Genomic DNA, 20,370 nt, shown 5'->3' on the forward strand with positions numbered 1-20,370 from the left:
ATTATCTTTGACTTTTTTTTTTTTAATCTAATCACATCTGATTCTTCTGTTTATTTGTTGTCTTCCATCTATTCACTATAAGTCCAACAATATTTTATCAGTGTCCCATATCTGATGAAATTTCACACATCTAACTTCTGCCAGCCCTTTTGCATCTTTTTGTCAGGTATGATCTAATCTTGTAACAATGAGTTTGAAGGTATATTTGTTTGATATTATTTGTCTAGTCTTCATCAGTTTTCTCATCTTACCCACCTAACCCATACATTCTTATGAAAAACTATTTAGAATTTATTTTGTAAGAGTGACTAGGAATCCCAGTCATGAAATAAGACTCCATTGTTGAACAAACTGTACATATGTTAACAAAGTGACATCTCTTTAATTTTTGGCTATTTCCACATGATATATGATGTGCAGAATAAATAGAAAATGATGGTTTGAATGCTGCACTCACATTCAGAGGTCTGAACTTCATGTTGATTTTTTTATTTTGTTTGGCATTGTGCTGCTTAATGTGAGTTAAAAATCAAAGTTTCTGCAGCTGAAACATTCAGCATTGCTAACTTTTCAATCCTGTTTCTTGCAGAAGTACTATACTTACTCAATGTTGAGAGGAGGGAAAAAGAGCAAAACTTAATTTGCAAGTAAATCAAGTAGTTACAATTTGGACTTACAGGGGGAAAAGAGATAGTTAGCGAGTAGGAGGCAGTGCTATTTTGCAAATAATAACTTTGCTATAAATTGAGGAGAAAACCAATTCTAGTAAAAATATTTGTTTCTTTACATCACTGTTGCTTTTAAGATCTGTAATGCTGAAAGAGTTCTCTCTGGAAGGCTCAAAGAATAAACAAAGACTCCAAGTACCTTCTTTCTTTAAAGAGCTCTCCATCTCCTTGCAGGTTTTCTGCTTTCTATCCTTTATTTCTATCCATGTTTTTACCATAGTTTATGATATTCTGATGTGCAATGCATTTATGGGAAAAGAGTTAAAAATATTTTCAGACTTGCTATCTAGTTTCATGCATCAAGCACAAGCCCTGAATGACAGCAAGGCTGTGCAGATAATGAGTCTAGAGGAAAAAGGGAGGAAGATAAAGACTTTTTCCCCCTCCCCAAACAATTTGTGATTGACTTTGTGAAATGATAAACATATGGTTCTCCCCTACCCCCAAGTTACAAAAATACTCCTTTGTTTGTCAAAGCAAAAAGTTGCAAGAAAGTTGTGAGATCCTTTCTCATTAGCAAGATTTGAATTTTATGCATTTCAGCACTGCAGCCTGCCACTTTCTATTTCATTAACTAAACTAGCAGGTATTTCCTTCAAGACAACGTAATCTGTTTTACATCCACAGACACAAAAAAAGTCAGTTTTTTTTGTATTCTATATTAATATACCCATAATAAATTATTGGAGACAGGAGAAATGTATTTTTGAAGTCTGATATAAAAAAAGAGACAAAAAATGTAGAAATTCTATTGTAACAGAAAAATATTATGTTACCTACATATACACGATATTACATTGGATTACAAAGTCTTCTGTATGTTACCTGAGCAGATAAGTATGCATACTCCCCTGCTGAAATCAGCATCTTCTGTGATCGCATACAGTAACTATAGGAACAAAAAACATCCCATATGGTTAAATTATTATTATTTTTTATTTTTTTTTTATATTTTTTTTCCAAAATACTGCAGGATGATTTTTTTGTTGTTGTTTCAGAAATGAAATCTGGGCTATGTTTCTGATCCCTCCGCCCCCTTTCCACTCTAAACAGTTGCTCACATTCAGTGTCTCTTATGTTAAAACATACTGCTAGCATAAAAGCTGCATAAACACTGAGGCTGGAGATTCCACGTCTGCAATAGGATCCGGCTGGTCTGTTGTCTGATGTGTGCTATGCTACTATTCCAGGCTGTTTTGTGTTGCGGGTATCAAAATGGCATTCAGAAAAATCCTTACACCCCCAATGGTCCAATGAAGCTCTTTTAATGTGTGTTTTATTGTGTGAAGCAGAATCACAGTAATCTTTTCTAATCTTTTTCCACTTCAGTGCAAGTTCCATCAAAGCCAAAGAGTCTTTCCACTTGCATTAAGTGAAGTTGGATAGAGTTGCTAACTCTGACAGTTTTTCTTGTATGTCACATTTATAGTTTCTGAAAAATGGAAGGCAGCTCAGAAAAAGAGTTTTTGAAGTAGTAAACAAAAGGAAGCCTTAAAGTGATTAATATACCATCAAGAAAATAATCTCTGATTCTTGAATCAGAAGCTACATCACCACTTGAAAGCATCCTGACACATAATTTCACAGAAAATATTGCTTCTGGGAATTTCTGTGCTTAGATTTTTATTTTTATTTTTTTCAGGTGGGATGAATCCTGTGAAATTCTTTTCCTTCCATCTCGCTGCTCAGTGGTGTCACCTTGTTCTGAATTAAGCAATGCATTATGTAATAAGCTTTACATCTTAATATGTTTGCTCTAAGAAGACCTTGTGCAGGAATTAGTATGGCTTGAACTTTTAGTACATAAATAAACTATTTTGTTTTCTATTGGGAGATTTTGGGAAAGTTAACACACTGCTTGTACAGAGGTAAAGATAAGTAGTACATATAAAGTCCTGATAGCTTCTCAAAAGCTACCAGTTCATTGGAAAGCACAGGAAACATATCAGAGGTCACAGGAAAGTCTGTGTGTTTAGATTGAGAGAACCGATGCCAGGTGTTAACATAAAACAAAATTTTACTGCTTTGGAATTAAGCAGTGTTATTGCTCAGCTCTAGGAAGCATATAGTGTTTCTCCACTTTGAAGTCCAAAAGATGCATTTATTAATCAAAAAGAATAGTTCGTGATGATGAATTATTGCTCTTGCCAATATCCCAGAAGTAAGAGAGATCTTGGCAGAGTGGTGATCCGCAGCATAGAGCGGGCTGGCTTCACAGCCTACCTTGATGTTTTAGTGCAGGAGCAGCCTTGATGCTGTCTGGAGATCAAAGTGCCATAGCATCCTCCAGATCATCTTTAAATGGCGTAGAGTAGCTGAGAAAAATCTGGCCTGCATATTTTGGTGCTTACTGTTGGGTGTGGATGGGCACTGGTACTCAGGCTGCCTGCTTTGATGTGCCTCAGCTGCCATTGTACCACCACGATACCAGTAATGTAAAGTAGCTGAGATGGCCCAAAGCTTTTCTAGAAAGACCTTGATGTCTCTGGTGGGATTTGTAGGCAGTCTGAAATTGATCTGAGCTGCAAAATAAAATGTGCTGGTTTTATACAGCTGGGACAAGCACACCCAACTTTGGTCTGCTCACAGCACCTACCACTTTAAGCAAATATAGACATGACCTTAATTAATCTGTTAATTCATTAATCTGTTACTCCAACTCAGTGCTAGCTGTGTCTGAATACCAAACTTTTTTGCTTTTTGTAGTTCGGTTCAGGACTGATTCAATTGTGCTAAGCCTCATTGAGCTTGCTGCAGCAGTTGCAAAGCAACCAAAGCAAAGTTAGTTTGCTTTTTACTCAGGTACATGAGGGCTTCACAAATTATTCCTGTTCTAAACACCTTCAGGTGTGAACACTTTTGCATGTGTTCTGGGTTTGAACAGCATGTGTTAAGCCTTTGCAACGGTGAAGTGTTTTCTCTGCCGTTCTTCCTATACTTCGTAAAATTTCTATTGCATGTAAAGATTTTCATTCTAAAATTTTCTGTTTTCTTTAGGGATCAGCAATATTACAGTCTGGAGTCTTACCAGCTATACCAGGTAGGAACCACTTAGTTATTTGTTTTGTTAAAAAATGATGCCCAAATGGTCCCAAACGGTGATCAGCAAAACAGCAGGCTTATGGAAGTAGAACTAAAGACTGTACTGAGAAGCATCCTGCTTGCGGTGGGTTTTGCTGCTGCTATTCCTGAGACTGACGTTTATGAAGTACATTGTAATCTGTAGTATCTTCTGTTGTAAAGATTAATGTATTTGATTGTTCCCATCATTTTATAGTGTAAAGAGGTTCAGACTTGTCAGTTTCTATAGAAAGTTATTTATTGCTTTTCCTGCTTACATTCTCAAAGTCAAGATGAAGTTGTTTTAGGCTATGCTAACATCAAAGGCAAGCTTGATTTATATGTTTTGTGTATATAACTAGTTTTCTAAATAACACAAAACCACAGGAATGGATGCTTACCAGAGGCAATATGGAGTGGCTTCTCTTATGCCCATGAAACTGCTGACTGACAGACAGTCAGTAAATTATATCATCATTTTGTAAGGCTTTAAGTATGCTTGGTTTTGTATACTGTTTCCATTTCATTCTTTGAGAGATCTGTGCAGGGAAGTTGTTTGGTTTCTTAAAGATCTTTGTATTCATTAACTATTTACTTGATAATTCAATAGATACACTAAATTTATCACGTACCCTACTTCCAGAAAACACTCCTTCGTGCTTGGGTTTCTTTATTAATTTAAAAACCTTGGCAAATACTTAAAAAAAAAAAAAGTAGCTGACTGATGCTTGTGTGAACAAATCCAGTAAGATTCTTAGGATCAGGAGGTGTCTTTGGAGAAGGTCGTAAGTAATTCTATTCCTTTGTTTGTCTTAGCAGGAGAAAATCCAGAAGCATGTAGCAGATCTTATTCCTAGTTATTCCACTCGAGTCAGTGGAATTACTCTTGATTTATAGAGGTCTAAGTAGAAGCACAAATTGGATCATTACATCTAATTTTATTTTTCCATCTAATACTCAGGTTTCTAGTCCCCTAATCAACCCAAGGAAACCAGAGCAATTCTTATGATGTGTGTGTAAACGTAGGGGAACTTGTGTCTATAGCTAGGTGTGGTGGGTACAATATTATTTCTACATTGAGGTCAGTGGCAAATTAAGTGTGCATGCAAACAAGATCTGCTGAGAACTTAATTTCAGGGTATTCATGCAGGTGAAGGAGTTAGATGTTTTGAAAAAACTTATCAAAAGCAAACTGGAAATGCAGATAGAAGGCAGCTTTTAAGATCAACAAAAAGGGAAGATGCAACACTGGAAAAAAATGGGTCACTTTTCATATCTGGTACACTAGGAAAAGAAACGAATATTTGTTGGAATGCATATAAAATGCTTTAGGTGGATACAGCAGCTGAAGTTTTTAGCCATCTTTGTGGGGTCTTCAGCTCTCAAATAGTCTCATGTGATTCTGTTACTCTGTATACCTGTAGAACGTTATTCTTCAATACTTTACAGTTTTTCAGAATAGAAGGAAAAAACATGGTTTCTCTCATTGTCTCATTTTATTATCCTCAAATGTTCTATTTGGAAGTATTGTTTTTATATATGTGAACATTTCAGGTGTAGTTAAACTTGGTGTTGCAAAGCTTTCAAAATAATACTGTAGCCTTTCAGTGTTTTGCGTAATTCTGGGCATGTACTTAATGGCCCTTGGTGCTGAGCCGTAATGCAAACAGTTATATTGGACTAAAGGAGCAGCATTAGAACTTTTCTGTCTCTCTCATGTTTTTTAATCCATTTTTTGTGGATAACATAGAAGCATACTAATTTGAGAAAACTACTTTTAAAATTGGCTTGCACACTACATGGCAAGTTACCTTTACTATCGTGTGTGCAATGTTATAGTGACCCAACACAGTTTTATTGTTTGCTAGTACCAGTATTCACAAGCATATTTTATTTCTATCACATAAAGGGTTGTATATTTTTTTTCATACTTTATTTTTTCATACAAATGCCAACACATCTCTTTTAGTGCTACAGGTGTCCACATGAACTGTTCAGCAATTTTTGCTCTTGAGTGCCTCAGTTTTGTATCACCAAATGGAGTTACAGAATCAGGATAAATTGTTTAAACATTTTTCAGTATATTGTCTGTGAATGTGGGGAATGATATTCTTCTACTCTCAGTTACGTATGCTGGGCAATAGACTAAGCTACTTCAGAGAAATGTGTCTAGTTCTAATGGCAAGCTGGAGAGTGTTCATAAATAAGGCAACAATTCTGAATTTTATTACTAGATAAAAAAATCAGGTGAATCATTAAAGCCTGATTTAAATAATTCTGTTGCCTTTGTTATAAATAACTTCATAAAGATTGATTAGAAAGAGAGACTGAAATAGATTTCCTGCATTTGTAGGAGTAAAGTGTTCCCATTGTTATCATAACTTTATAATAGAAATCCAGATAAGAGATGCTTTGGAGTTGTATGATGTGGATATGCCTGCTCTTAAGTATAATAGGCTATATTTATGGTCATTATGAACATTAAAATACCTTGACAGGAGATGAGAATTTGATTCAGATTTCCTGATTTCTGAGAACGCTGGATTGTGGAGACACCTAGATTAAGTACAGTTTGGTCTAAGCTCTTGAGAGGTTATACAGAGTTTCTCATGACTGCTTAAGATATTTTGTAGCCTGATCTAGTGGATGCAATGTCAGAGATATGTATGTAGGTCATTTTCTCAGGTTCTCCATATGTATTTTGAATTAAGGGATCATGAATGAAGTGCACATTCAGTGTTCAGAGCTGGAATCAAAGGACAGCACTTTTCTTCACAGGACGGTGAGCTAAAGAGCTCGTTGTTTTCTTGGTTGTCCTTCTGGTGCTATAAATCACTGTGATGTGTTTTATAGGGAGTAGGAAAAACAGGGCTCAAGTGCTTGTCTAGTTCAAATCTCTGTCCCAAGGCTAGGAGACGCTTCTGAGCATGTGTCTGCTAGGTGTTTGTTTAGCATGTTCTGCAATGAGAACTCTTAATCCATCTAAATTGTCTGAAGTCCTTTACTGTTCTTACATTTAGAATGTATTTCTGAATAGTTGAGGTGTTTCTTGCTGTAACTGAGGTCTGTCAGTTAATCCTTGTGCTCTTTTCTAGTTCATAGTAACAACTTAGATGGGAACATTAATCCCTTACTTCTGTTATCTTCATGCTCTCATTTAAAATATTTGAATTTTACTCAGCTGAGTAGAAGTCAGCCACAGATCTTCTGTTTTATCAATTATGTTTAAACCACTAGGTTATTCTGTGGAAGAGAAAAAAAGGGCCACTATTTCTGTCCTTCGATGCCAACCTTTCCAAGTCAACTGAGCAGTCTGATTCCCAAGCCTCCTATTTAGAGAAGCAAAATTGAGAATGGGAATGGGGTTGCAGATGTGCTTAGGGATCCTCTGCGATTACTGGAGAAGGCATTTCATGCAGGCTCTATGCATTATTTTTCAGAAACTTTAACCCCTTCCCATTAACATCAGGGAGTCTGAATGTTCAGGGATTCCCAGGAGCTAGACCCAACCTCAGGCATTTCAACACCCACATTAAACATCTGAAGTGAAAGCTCTGGTCTCCCTGTTCTGTGCTGCAGGCTGTGGTATTACAAAAATCAATAGCTGAGTGGGACAATAAGTCAAAAAATGTCCTCTCTTGGAAGCTGTGTACTTGAATATTGTACAGTTTTGTGACTCTTAAATTTATTTTTTATTTTTATTTTTTGGCTGTGCAGTTCCATTTTTTCCACATATTGTAAACAAGCAAATTCATCAGCATTGCGACAGATGCTCTTGCTATCTGTCAGCCTCTTTGCTGTAATACCTACACAATGCTTGACTGAAGATGTTCTGAGAGGCTGAATTAAGGAATAAACATAAAACAATGCTGTGGATTGGAATTCAGCTGAAAAGTCAGGGTGCTGATTATGAACACAGCATCTCTATTACATTATTCTTAGGTAGATAGGGAGTCAAGGTAGGGAGATAAGAAAAAAGAATAGAATTAAGTATATAATGGGTGATGGATGCTGAAAATGAACTTGTCTGTCTGACAGCTTAGCTTTTATGATGGAAAAACAGGCTTTCTCCCAGGCATTTTTAATACTTTTATTGCAAACATACTCAGCTTGATGCTTCTATTCCAAGCTTAGGAGTTTCAAGGAATTAATTGAGAGTGGTGAGAAAGAAGAATTTGGCTCATACTGAGTTGGTTATTGTTGCTTAGTTTGGAAATAATTCATAATTCACAAAAATTGTATAGGATAAATGTTATATGTTCTTCAGCTGTAGGAAAATAATATCCGCAATGATACATTTATTGAGCCAGTAAAGGGCTGTGTGCTGAACAGTGTCCACCATACATTGCACGGCTAAGCATTACAAGAGCCATAAGAGCCATTTTCATGGCCGTTTCTCGTGATATGTGTGCTGTATGTTGTGCTTATTTTTTGAAGAGTGGACATAAAGAAATGAATATGCAGTTTGAAAAACTTTCAAATAGTGGTTGTCTTCACTGAGCTACACTGGATTTTTAAGTCTAATCATAGATAGGAATGCAAAATATTCTGGAAGGAGGCAACTTATTTTCACTTTTTTACATTTTGAATACCATTGTCTCTTTATACATTGAAGGAAGTAGAATACAAATAACTTTCTTGATGAACTATTCAGTTGTAACAAAGACGTGAGCGAGTCAGCCACAGAATTGGATGGCATAGGAAACTGCAGAAATCTATTCTTAACAGTCCCTTGTAAGATGAAAACAGCGATGGAAGGGATTTTCTGTCTCCTACTGGATGCTTCATATGTTCAGAAGGGTATCTTGCTAGCGTTTCCTTTCCTGCAAGTGTTATCCTAGGATTCACAAATGAGAAACAAGCCAGTATATGTGGTAGCTGTAAAGAAGAAGGAAGAAAATAGGTCAAACTCTGTTGACGTCTGTTTAGACAGTGCAGTTCAAAGCTTCACAAGAATTCCATGAGAGATTTGACTGTGTAAATATTTGTTAGTTGCCAGATTTGAAAATGAGGAAAATGCAACAGGTCAAATCCTGAAACATTAACATGACTGTTTTAAAGCAGCTTCAAATCGGAAAATTTCAACTTGACCATAAATGGACTGGAACATTTTATGGTTGTAAATTTCCTTTCCTGTTGTGTGTGCTCTTTACAAATCCTAAAAATGTTGCTTAAAAATCCATATTTCCTGTAGAATGATTTCCATTGAATTGCATAAAGTTTTTGAGGGAAAAAAATACCAGTTTTGTGATGAAGCTGCAATTAGCATAAAGCTGTAGTCTTCTTCTCAAAGTGAGATGAGACTTTCAGCTGCATGAAGTATATTCAGATATACTTAATAATGCAGGGACAGAATGTTCTGAGGTGAGAAAAAGGAAAATCAGTCACAGTGAAAATACAAGTAAATCAGCTAGTCCAGGATGTCATACTTTTCTGTCCTATTTTTGCATTTATTTGTATCAGCAGCCTTGTTAAAAACAAAAGTTCAAACAATATTTTTAGTGCTTAAGCTCTCTTCAGGATACGTAAAGATTCTACAATCTGATCTCATTTGTTAAAATACAAAATCATTTTTTCAGGATGGCATGCTTGAAAATTCTTGTAACCTTGGATTACCCTAGACATGCCTTTGAGTACAAAGCAAAAAATGCAAAACCAAAGGTTTTAGTTCAGTCTTGTGCTTTTGAAATATGTTCACTATTTTTTAACCTATCATCCTCATTAAGTGAAATTATGTGTACTTTATTTAGATTTATTTTATAATAGTGTGGGAATAATTTCATAAGCATGAAAATGATTAGAATTAGAAAATAAATGAATGTATACTTTATATAATAAATGAATGTATACTATATAAAAAAATAAATGAATATATACTTTATGCAGGGAAAAAATAAGGAATTACCATTTTCTTTTGGTTCCTAGGTCATGCAGATTTCTTAAGCACTTGAGATTGTATTTATCTTACATAATTTCTTCATGTTGCATATGAATTATGTTAATTTTTGGATGCTATTTTAAAAACAATTTGCAGAGAAGTGTCTAACCTGCTCAGAGACTATTCATCAGTTTTGAAGACAGTGTTAATTTTGTACCTGATCCCAAACACCCAGCAGCAAATGGCACAGCTGCCCTGTCACCAGTGGCAGGGTTACTCATAAGCACAGCCTCCTACCTCATTTCTGTTAAGTACTACTTACTTGCACAAGAAGTTCCCTTGAAATTATTCATGTCAGGAAGTAAATGCCACTCACCTTGATTAAGGTGCCCATTGTAAGAACAGCAGAGAGAAGAAATTCATGGCTGGATAACAATAATGCTAACTGAACAGGTAGGTATAATCCTGATTATTTTGCTGGTTGCCTGAAGAAGGGTTATGGGGATGCAGAGAAACATATACCACTTTGTATGTTTCCAAGCTGCTAGCTCATCTTCCCTCAAGCTTTCTTATCTAGAACTGTGTTTGGGACATTCATGCTGATCTGAATAGGGCAGAAGAAAGAAGACTGAGGCATCTGACATGCCCTTGGTAAAGCTTTCCTGGCTGCAGCACTCTAAAGCTAGATCCTTCACCTAGCCTTCAGCTTGCCCCGGTTCATGTATTCTTATATCACTGGACAGTAGACTACTGAAGTGGGATACAGTTCTTCCCATTAATTTTATTAGGTTTTGGATCCAGTCTGGTGAGATCTTAATGACAGCTTTAAATTTGTTACCAAAGCTATGTTATGGATTGCAAAGGCAACTCCTCAGTTTTTTACTGCCATTTTACTTCTCAGTTGAAGATGACCATCTCCATGAGTAAGGTACTGCTCTCTATGGAGGCCAGATACCTCAAAATTTTATAGAAGGCATCCTCTCTTTCTAAAAACTAACCAACCAACCAACTAAAAAAAGAATAGCAAATTTAGATTATAATGCCACAATCATCTCAGGATAAAGAATTTGCAAAAAAGGAAAAAAAAATGTTGCTTGAAGGATGAACAGAGACTTGTAATTTTTACTGGAATTTTTCTTGATGTTTCAGAAACACTAAGAATGATGATGCACAGCAGATATCTAATAATAGCAACAGGTATTTAGGTTTAATGTGAATATCTCTCTGAAAACAGGTGCTTCTTCTGTCATGGCAGCTTCTGGGTCTCTGAAACTACATAAAGGGCACAGTCTCCAAGCTGGTAGGTACAACTGGTTATGAGGTATGTGTGTGCATGTAAGTTTAAATTAATTTCAACTTAAAATATTTTAAACTTCAGAAAATGTAAAAAGTAATGTATGATTCCCTATTGTAACACTTACATATCTTTGGGTTTTTTGCTTTGCAGGTTTTTGTTAGAAAGGCATTGACAGATGGGATAAGTTTAGAAGAGGCAGTGACAGATGAGATAAGTGTCAGAGCATAGGCAGTAATTTTATTCACAGCAGTAAAATGTTGCCAGCACTTTAGCAAAGGGCACCCACCAAAAAAAAAAAAATCAACAAAAAAACAAAATAAACCCCCAAACCCAAAAAACATAACCCCAAAACAATATAACAACAAAAAACCCACCTCAGGCCATGAGATATTCTGTACCCTAGCAAAGAGATGCTGGGAAAAAAAACAAACACATTTAAAGATACTTCATGATAATGGAGGAAAAAACAACATTAGCAGGTAAAATTGTGAGCATTTGTCATTCAGATTTAATACCATTATGTTCATACTATGGGCATAGCTTTTCAGCTTGCCTTACTTGAACTGGGGTGGAGTCTGAGATCATGATGGAACATCGGCATCTTTTTTCAGCTTAGAGCTCTGGAAGCACCAGTGATGTTGTGCAACCTGGCTTCTTGCAAAGATGACGATGTGCGCTTGGAATGAGAAGTTATCTTTGGAAGGGCTAGTTTAGGCACTTTCTACAGAGCTTTGTCAGAAATCAAGAAGTTATCCATCATACTGGAGGTGGAATTTTAACAAGAGTCTTCCAGATGCTCCCAAGATCACCCACGCGCTTCTCCCTGATTCATGCATTCAAGACAGCTTCGCTCCCACGTTGATGTATAGCAAAACATGCTGTTGACTTTAGTGACCTTCAGTGTGAATACTTTTAAAAACGTATTGTTTATTTCTTTGTTGTTGCACTCCGTAGAAAATTCTGACATCACCATCACAGAAAAGTCAACGCTAGCCACTGTTCATCCTTTCTCAGATTTTTTCAGTATGACTATTTAGATTAGAAGGCTACAAGTCCAAACCGAAAATTGCATTTTCATTAAGCAAATTCCCACATTTGAAGCCATTGATGGTGTTCCTGTATTCTAGGTCCTAAAGGTGGTTATGAGATGCTGACACTTCCTTCAGAACCTGGCACTCCTACTAGCCCTGAGGAACCTGGTGAGTAAAGATCTTTGCAACCAGTTGCATCAGAGGACTACACTAACATCTCCTGTTTCTTTTTAATTTTTTTCTTTTATGTTGTGATCTCTTCTAAATGTTGATTTTTTTTTGAGGTGATGGCCTTTGAACATGTCAGTTTTACATGTATGTTCATACACACACACATGTGCACACAGTTATCTCAGGGTGTTGGTGTTCTTTCTGTGAACAACACTTTTTGAAAGAAAGGCTGAAACACCAGTTTCAAATATCATTCTCTTCTCTCCCCAATCATACCTATGTTTGCCTTTCCTTTCTTTTCACTCTTATCAATGCTACTCCAATTCCTGTTTTTATTCTTCTCCTGTTACTGATTTAAATCTTTCTTTTATTTCTACCTTTTCTCCCTTTCTCAGGAAAATCATCAGGTATGACATTCAGCTTCCTGAAGCCTTTCACCTATTTACCCCTACAGAGGAGTTTGCTAGTTTTCATGCTAGCTAGCTTTGAGGATACTTGACTTAAACTCCTGCTACATCACTTTAACAGTGTATAGAAAGACTTCAAAAATTATCTTTTCCTTAACGGCTATTGCGCTTTATTAGTCCTTATGATTGTCATTTGCTTATGACTTTAACTATTTGGGGTGCAGGTTTTCAGTGCTATGGATCTGCCAAATTCCTCTGAAATACTTTAGACAGAATCATTTAGCTATTTCTGATAATGATGTTTGGTGCAGACTTAAAGATTTCTCCTTTGTTGTTGTTCTTGTTTTTTAGTTTGCTTTTGTTTTCCTATTGTTTTTAACACTTGCTCACTTGCTTTGCAACAACAACTTTGTCTGATAGTCAGAAATTGGTTGGTTACTTCTTGGATGTTCCTATGGGTGTGTTTTGTTTTTTTTTTTAAAATGAAAATCTGTCAGAAAATTGGTCAGTTTTCAAGTCTTTAAAATTTTTGGAATGTACAGTAGACTCCTTTGATTTAAATAGCTTACGTCTAGAGAGATTACATTATCCTGGATCCTACTGTAACCTCTGACAACTCTTACTGTTACCCAACATTGTACGAGCTCTCTCTGCTGTTCATAATGCAGTCCAAGAAGAAGAAAAAGTTCCCTTTTATTAACAGCTGCTGCTGGTTGGATATAAGAAGTCATCCTCTTCTGTGCTCTAAAAGGACTTGACCACCTACTGCCTTTCCATTTATATCCCAACAAAGTTTGGATTGGATGAAAAGAAAAATAGTGATTTGGACAAATAAAGTTTTGATGTGAGTATTATGTGCGGACAAGGAACGGAACTTCAGGGAGAGGAAGAACCTGAAAGTGATACCGTTTTTCCTCTGCACTCCTCTGTCCCAGCTTAACAGCAGATTTTAAAGTGACCTCTCTCTAGTTCTTAGCACTCAGAAGCTGTCACTCCTGCAATCTAGGGAACACGCAGGAGTGATTTATGATGCCTTATTTGGTATTGGATTTTACATTTCCATTTGAGATGGACTTTACAGTTGTCATAATTTGATCAAGTTTCTTCCCTTCATAACAGCTGATGAACCATACAAAAGCATCTTATTACCTCTTCTTCAATTTAGTACTCCTTTCTTAAGTGATGACAGAGAGCTTGTGGCACTGAGTCTTCTGCTTGCTTATGACAACTATTTTTCCACCAGCTTACTCAGATATATGTAAATATATAGTTGTGGAATTATTTTGCTCTGGTTCTGAAGAAAGCTAGCTTTAATCATTGACCAAAATGTTTAGAAAAGCAAAACCAACCCACCTTCATCTTTCCCTTTCCATATACTGTTGTCGTAGGTAAACATGGAAGAAAGAAAATCAGAAATGTATTGCTTTAAGATGCAATAGCAATCAATGATCAGTAGTGATCATTGTATTTTAAAAATATATATTTAAAAAACTTTTTAAAAAAATAAAATGTAATGGATGATGGCATTTAGGTAGTAACAACAGTCAAATCCCATCTTCTCTGGAAACTCACTTGACAGAGGCATTTTAATGTTAAGTACTTACTGACCTCTGCAGGCTGTGAAGCATTCCTCCTGGAACTACCGAAGTAAGAGGCAGTGGCAGTAACTCACTTAGTAATTAGTTAAATTATGACTTCTTGGGACACTGAGGACTACATGTTTGCATCTTTATCGTGTGATTGTACTGTGTAAATATCATTGATATTTTCAGGGCTTTTGCTCAGCTACTTGCAAATTCTATGCCCCAGACTTCCTTCATTGACTACCTAACCTGATGCTGCTGGTCACAAACAAAACCCAGCAAGTAGAGAGTTCCTCTTGGTACAGGCAAGCTGCTCAGAGCCTTCATGCAAGATCTGGAGAACCTGAAGCAGGATTCTAGGCTGACAGAAACCTGAAGTTCAACAAAGGGAAGTGCAGTGACCTGCACCTGGAGACGAACAACCCCAGGCACCAATACTTGCTGAAGAAAAGGACCTGGGGGTCCTGGTGGACACCACATCGAACACGAGCCAGCAATGTGCCCTTGCCACGAAGGTGGCCAATTGTGTCCTGGTCTGCGTTAGGCAAAGCATGACCAGGTGGTTGAGGGAGGTGGTCCTTCCTCTACTCAGCATTGAGGGGGGATCTTATCAATGTATAAATACCTGAGGGGACGGTGCAAAGAGGATGGAACTATGTTATTTTCAGTGGTGCCCTGTGATGGGACAAGAGTCAATGGGCACAAAATGAAACAAAGGAGGTTCCCTCTGAACACCAGGAAATGTGTTTTTTACTGTGAGGATGCACTGGCACAAGTTACCCAGAAAGGTTGTGGAGCCTCCTCCTTGGAGATATTCAAAAGCTGTCTGAACATGGTCCAGGGCAAGCAGGTTTTGGTGGCCCTGCTTGAGCAGGGAGATCGGGCAAGATAACCTCCAGAGGTCCCTTCTAGCCTCAATCGTTCTGTGATTCTCAAAACAGGCTTTCCATTTTGGCCTATAAGGTGACTTGAGTTGGGTACAACTCTCACAAAACAAATGATGGGAGTGAGTGTGCATATGTGAGTCCTGGTGATAAGCATTTTTATGTAGCATGTAAACTTGCAGTTTGTCATCTCTGTGCTGACCTGAACTATAAATTCTAAGTTACCCATGCCTCGTGAGAATGTAGCAGCTATGGTACTGTAAGCTTCAGCATTGCCCTAGAAAGTGTTTAATGGTAAGAACTCCAACAGGCCTGGGCAGACAGGTGATTACTAGCTTTCTGAACAGTACAGTAAGGGTGGGACTCAAAGCCGTACCCAGGCACAGACAGAATACAACTTTGTGTTTGGGTCTCTACGCCCAAGTAATTCTCGGAAGTCTTCCTCTTGGTATTTCATCGAGATTGAAAAGCTCGATGTAGGTGCCTGATTTCAGGAAGGGTTTGAAGGCTGAAGTGCTTGGCTGGCCAGTGAATGGAACATTAACCTTTTATCTTTTCTCATAGTTTCACTTCTGACAAGATTAGAATAATTGGAAGTAGGGCTAGTAGGGGTCTTGAGAAGTCATCCAATAGATAATATAGTCTGCTTTAAGTCACAATCATTCTATAGAGAACTATTTCTTGGTAGGCATTAATCTATGTCTTTTTCAGAAATTTCCAGATGCAGAAATTCTTCAGCCTCTGTGGGATTACCTCTAGAGTTCTTGTGATCTTAAGTATTAAAGACATTTTTCCAACTGTCTGATTTACTTTTTTTTTTTTTTTCCTTACAGTTGAAATCTTTTATTACTTGGTCTGTGCCCACTTGGCATCATTCTTGTCAGGAAAGCCGTCTGCACAAGGTTGCCTTCCCCTTGTTTTAAGTAGTTCTTAAACAGTCCCTGTTTTTGTGACATACTTTCCGAACTTCTACTGATTTTGGTTGCTCTCTTGCAGATGCTATAATAGCCCATATCTTCCTAGAACAGATTGCTTCATGTAAGGCTTTATTAATCTGAGTTGGAGCTGAAAGCCTTGTGGAGTAATGTTGTATACCTTGCATCTGTTAGAAAATTTCTGCATAGTGTTTGTTTTCTGTCACAACCCAATGAGATCACTGGCAGTGGTCTGTGGTCTTCTTCATAGATCCTGACTTGATCAGTCTCTGACAATATTTTCTGTAGAAGCTTTCGTCTTCTCATGTCCCATTTAGGATTGACAAATATACTATTTGGTGAGCTGAGTTGTTACTGCTAAATGTTTTCTTTCAGAACATTTGACAGAACAGTGTGTTTTATGAAATCGATCATTGGTCATCGCAAACGATGTCTATAATAACATGTTATTTATTTCAGAAGGGGCAGTAGGTTATTCAGCTGATGTCCCTGCATCAGATCGACCCCACAGCGAGACAGCCACCTATGTTAATATTCCTGTCAGTCCGACTTCCAAAAAACAACTTCATTACATGGAACTGGAACTTCAAGAACCTACTACAAGCATAAGAGGTAAGGAAGTCTACAGTACTATTTAAACAGCAAAGGATGCAGTAATGCAGAATGTACATGGTATGGGGAATCTTAATTTCTCATCTACCCATAGCCTCTGGCTAACTGAGGAGCTGTACGCAGGTACATTTGTGAAGCACTTCTTGTAGTTGCTGACTCTTTTGGGAAAGATTTTGAACTAACAAGGTTCTATAAGATGTTGCATCCCTCTGACAGGTGCATTGTATATGCAATCCTAAAGTGAACATTTCTATGTCTGTAGAGTTTGACAGACAGTAATTTGCTTCGTGTTCTCAAGAGTTTCATTGCATGTATTAGGACTGCTCTTGTTTAATTTTCCTTGCTTGGCTTCAGAGACAGGGTTGTGGGTGTAGGTGTACAAGGCTTGCTTCTAAAGGTACTGAAGAAGACACTGCCTCTAGAGCCATGCAGCAAATGCTTAAGAACAGAAACATGGTGTTCTGTCTGCTTTCCATGTGAAAGTGCTGCAGAGAGGAAGCTAGCAGAAGCATTTGATACCCCTTCACCCCCTGATTCTTTGGTCTGGATATGGGTATTTTACTTCTAATGCTTCATTTGGAGAATTAGCACATAGGTGTACATTATAGCTACCACGTACGGTCATTTAGAGGTGTAAGGAGGAATTCCTTACAGACAGCTCCTAATCAGGATTTGGCATTAAATTCCTTAGTATTGATAGATTTTTCCATGTTTAATTTTCAGCTACTGACATTTTAATTTTAATACCTTTAATATCAGCATGTTTACAACTTTGAAATGCTAGCACTTTTTTTTTTTTTTTTTTAATATAGGTCTCTGTATAACACCCTGTTGAGATATGAGAGTGGTATTTTAATTTTATTTTAAAGACAGTAAACCAAGGCATTAAGAATGAAGAGATTTATTTCCATAAACTGACATGAACTTTCTTAAATGTCAAATGCTAACCCATGGTCAACTTGTGTAACTTTGAAGGTGCCTCAAATGATAATAACTATTTTTATCTTTCCTATCAAAGTTTTCCCAGCTTCTGGAGTTGTATGTCTGCACCCTTACAGAGCTGTTCTTCTCTTGAACAGACTGAGCAGCTTTTATCTACCTCATTGCCAATTATTGGACTAAATTGCCATTTTGTTCAATTTTGTCGTCTACTGGGAGGAGCAAGGGTGGAGATTAAAACTTGGAGCAGAAATACAAGCATTTCAGATTCTTATCTGATGAAAAGCAAATACCTGAAATATGTAGATAACAAAGCTTCTGAGATTTTTTTAGTTGTGGTTATCATCTTACTCCCTTTATAGGCTGCTGTAATGCCAGACCAAGATCCACATAGAAAATCTAAGGAAGAAGTCTCTCAATAGCTTAACCCTGGGTCACTTACCCTGGACTGTGTGGTATAGTCTATTATACCATTTTGTTTGGTGTTTCAGGGAGTGGATCATCCCGATATGCGCAGATTGACATCACGGCCACTGAGACAGCCCACAAAGTGGGAACACAGCACGCGCAGTGCAGGGAGGAACGCTTGCAGGAGCTGGAGCAAAAGAAGAAAGGGGCTCAGCAGTGACCTGTCTGGCAAAGAACTTTTTGCTCACCATAAGTTGGTACTAATTTAACTTCCAAAAGATTCACATTTATTGTTAAAAATACAAAAGCTGCCACTGCATATTGCATTTATACCAGATTCATTCCAACATATTGATTCCTAATTGGATAGCTGGTAGCTTGAGGGGTGTGTGCGTGTTCTTTCTTCCTTTCGTTCTTTCTTCCTTTCGTTCTTTTCTCCCTTCAGTCTTTTTAAAATTTGGTTGTAAATTCCAGATTTTTTTCCATATACAATAGATGTAAGTTACCTTTTTGTGTAAGTCTAAAGTCATGTAAGAACCTGGAACAGATTCCAGTGTTTATGAAATGGTGGCATTTTCTTTAAAGATAAAGAACTTGAATGTGTGCAGATAAGGGAATGTGAGTGTGTGTGTGGTATGTGTACACATATGTTTGCATGCGTGCATATGTATATATGTAAGCACACATTACAGATAAAATATATGTATATATCTGAGTGTATAAATTATGTAAAACCTTTATTAATATATTAATGAAATCGTACAAAAGCAAGAAAACTCAGTGCCTGATTTTTTGCAGGCACAGTTTTTTTCAATTTATATGCTCATTTATGGACATGCTTAAAAATATCTATAGGTAATTAGGTTTTATACCTCACCAAGAGTTCTGTTGCTTTGGCTAGAATTGCTCAGCTTTAAAAGCTGTGGTGTCAGGGGTGCATACAGACAAGGGTGCATACACACGGACAAGAAAACATACATGCAAATATAACATAATTTAATTATACCTATAAACCTTAGTAATTTGAAGGGATGTTTAGGGTCCTTCTGTTCTTAAAAGCTCTGTTTTAGACAACAGGGGCGTTGATTTCTTTGCTGCTGAGTACCTATATTTCTTATCAAGTTTTACTGAATCTGAACATACATGTGACTTATAAAATGAGGTTTCAGGCTTCTCATACAGCAAAGCTGAAAAACAAGTTATTCAAAAGAAACAGTCACTTTGAATGTGAGTTCTTTATTTATATCTCCAAAACTATGCCTAATGTACCAGCATCAAAATTGAATTGACGCTAAAACTTTGGTCAAATAGTTCTCTACTAGTCCCTAAATAGCAAAAAAAACAGTTCTGGGTAAGAGCATGATGTCTTCAGAGATGCTACAGAATTGACAGAAAAAAAAGTTCTCTTGTAATATAGGTTTATCCACAAGTCTTTGCCAACTTGCTTTTGTACAGTGAGATTGTATGATACAAAACTTGACTTAATTTCTTGTGTTGCTTTGTCTATGTAATTCTTGTTTTCTGTGTATTTGTCCCAAAACAAAATGTTATTTACATAAAACGTGAATATAAATATGGCGGTTACCCTACACTAAAAATTAGTGTACTTACAAAGAAAACAAAGTTTTGGCCTGTAATAATGTATCGTCTTTGGCTTCCAGAGGTTATCAAGAATGATGTCTTGGGTATTATTTTTTTGACTGCGCCTTCATAAGGTACAATATCACAGCCCAATTCTGTTTTTTAGATATTCATAATTCAGAATGGCTTTAAATTTATTTGAATGTAGTCTCAATAGTAATGTAAAATATCAGAAATCTCTCAAATAAAAAAATACGCATTTGAGAGTTGACTAATGCCATTGTCGTCTTTTCTGTGCTGAGATGTACTTTCCTTTTTATCAGCCTAGCTTATTTCTGAAAGAAAAAGGGAATATTTTTTATGAGACTCCCAGTTTAAGAGGTATTATTATTATTATTATTATTATTATTTGACAAATGGGCAGTGGTGATCTACTTTATAAGCACACATTTGGTACAACTGGAGTAGCCTGGACTTGAAGCTCCTTGGGAGCAGGTTACCAGGGCCCAGTGCTCACCAGGCTGCTGTTCCATTAAGAGCTCCCCACTGGAGGACTTGCAGGGACAAAACTCTTGTGATGTGCCTTGTGATGTGCCTATTTATACTTAATATTTAAAATGTGTGTTGCTTGCCTGATGCACTGAAATGCAGTGTTTTCCACTTTCAGTCTGTTTAGTCAGTGTTTCAGAGCTGTCTTCTGATATTGGAGTAAAAAGCTGGGGTTTCAGAAGGCCGGTGTTTAGATGTAAGTAGTGGATTTCCTTGTGCTGTACCATAGCCTCTGTGCCGGTGCAAAACTGTTTTCATGATGTAGTGAGTTGCTTTCTACCTCCTATAGTTGCAGGATGTGTGACAA

The 20,370-nt window shown here is 37.0% G+C and overlaps 1 protein-coding gene across 4 annotated transcripts in view; it reads left to right on the forward strand.

Moving 5' to 3' along the window:
- DOK7 (docking protein 7) overlaps nucleotides 1–19,248 on the forward strand; it is a 65,805-nt gene extending 46,557 nt beyond the window's left edge. For all 4 annotated transcript variants that reach the window (XM_048045930.2, XM_066996523.1, XM_048045916.2 and 1 more), the window contains 5 exons: nucleotides 3,726–3,768; nucleotides 10,901–10,966; nucleotides 12,091–12,162; nucleotides 16,434–16,586; nucleotides 18,017–19,248. In XM_048045930.2, the coding sequence (XP_047901887.1) occupies nucleotides 3,726–3,768; nucleotides 10,901–10,966; nucleotides 12,091–12,162; nucleotides 16,434–16,586; nucleotides 18,017–18,153 (471 nt within the window). In that variant the 3' untranslated portion in view covers nucleotides 18,154–19,248. The remainder of the gene's footprint in view (nucleotides 1–3,725; nucleotides 3,769–10,900; nucleotides 10,967–12,090; nucleotides 12,163–16,433; nucleotides 16,587–18,016) is intronic.
- The last annotated feature ends 1,122 nt before the right edge of the window (nucleotides 19,249–20,370 follow it).

Source organism: Anser cygnoides, chromosome 4 (assembly GCF_040182565.1).
Source record: "Anser cygnoides isolate HZ-2024a breed goose chromosome 4, Taihu_goose_T2T_genome, whole genome shotgun sequence".
In the NCBI taxonomy this organism is placed as follows: Eukaryota; Metazoa; Chordata; class Aves; order Anseriformes; family Anatidae; genus Anser; species Anser cygnoides.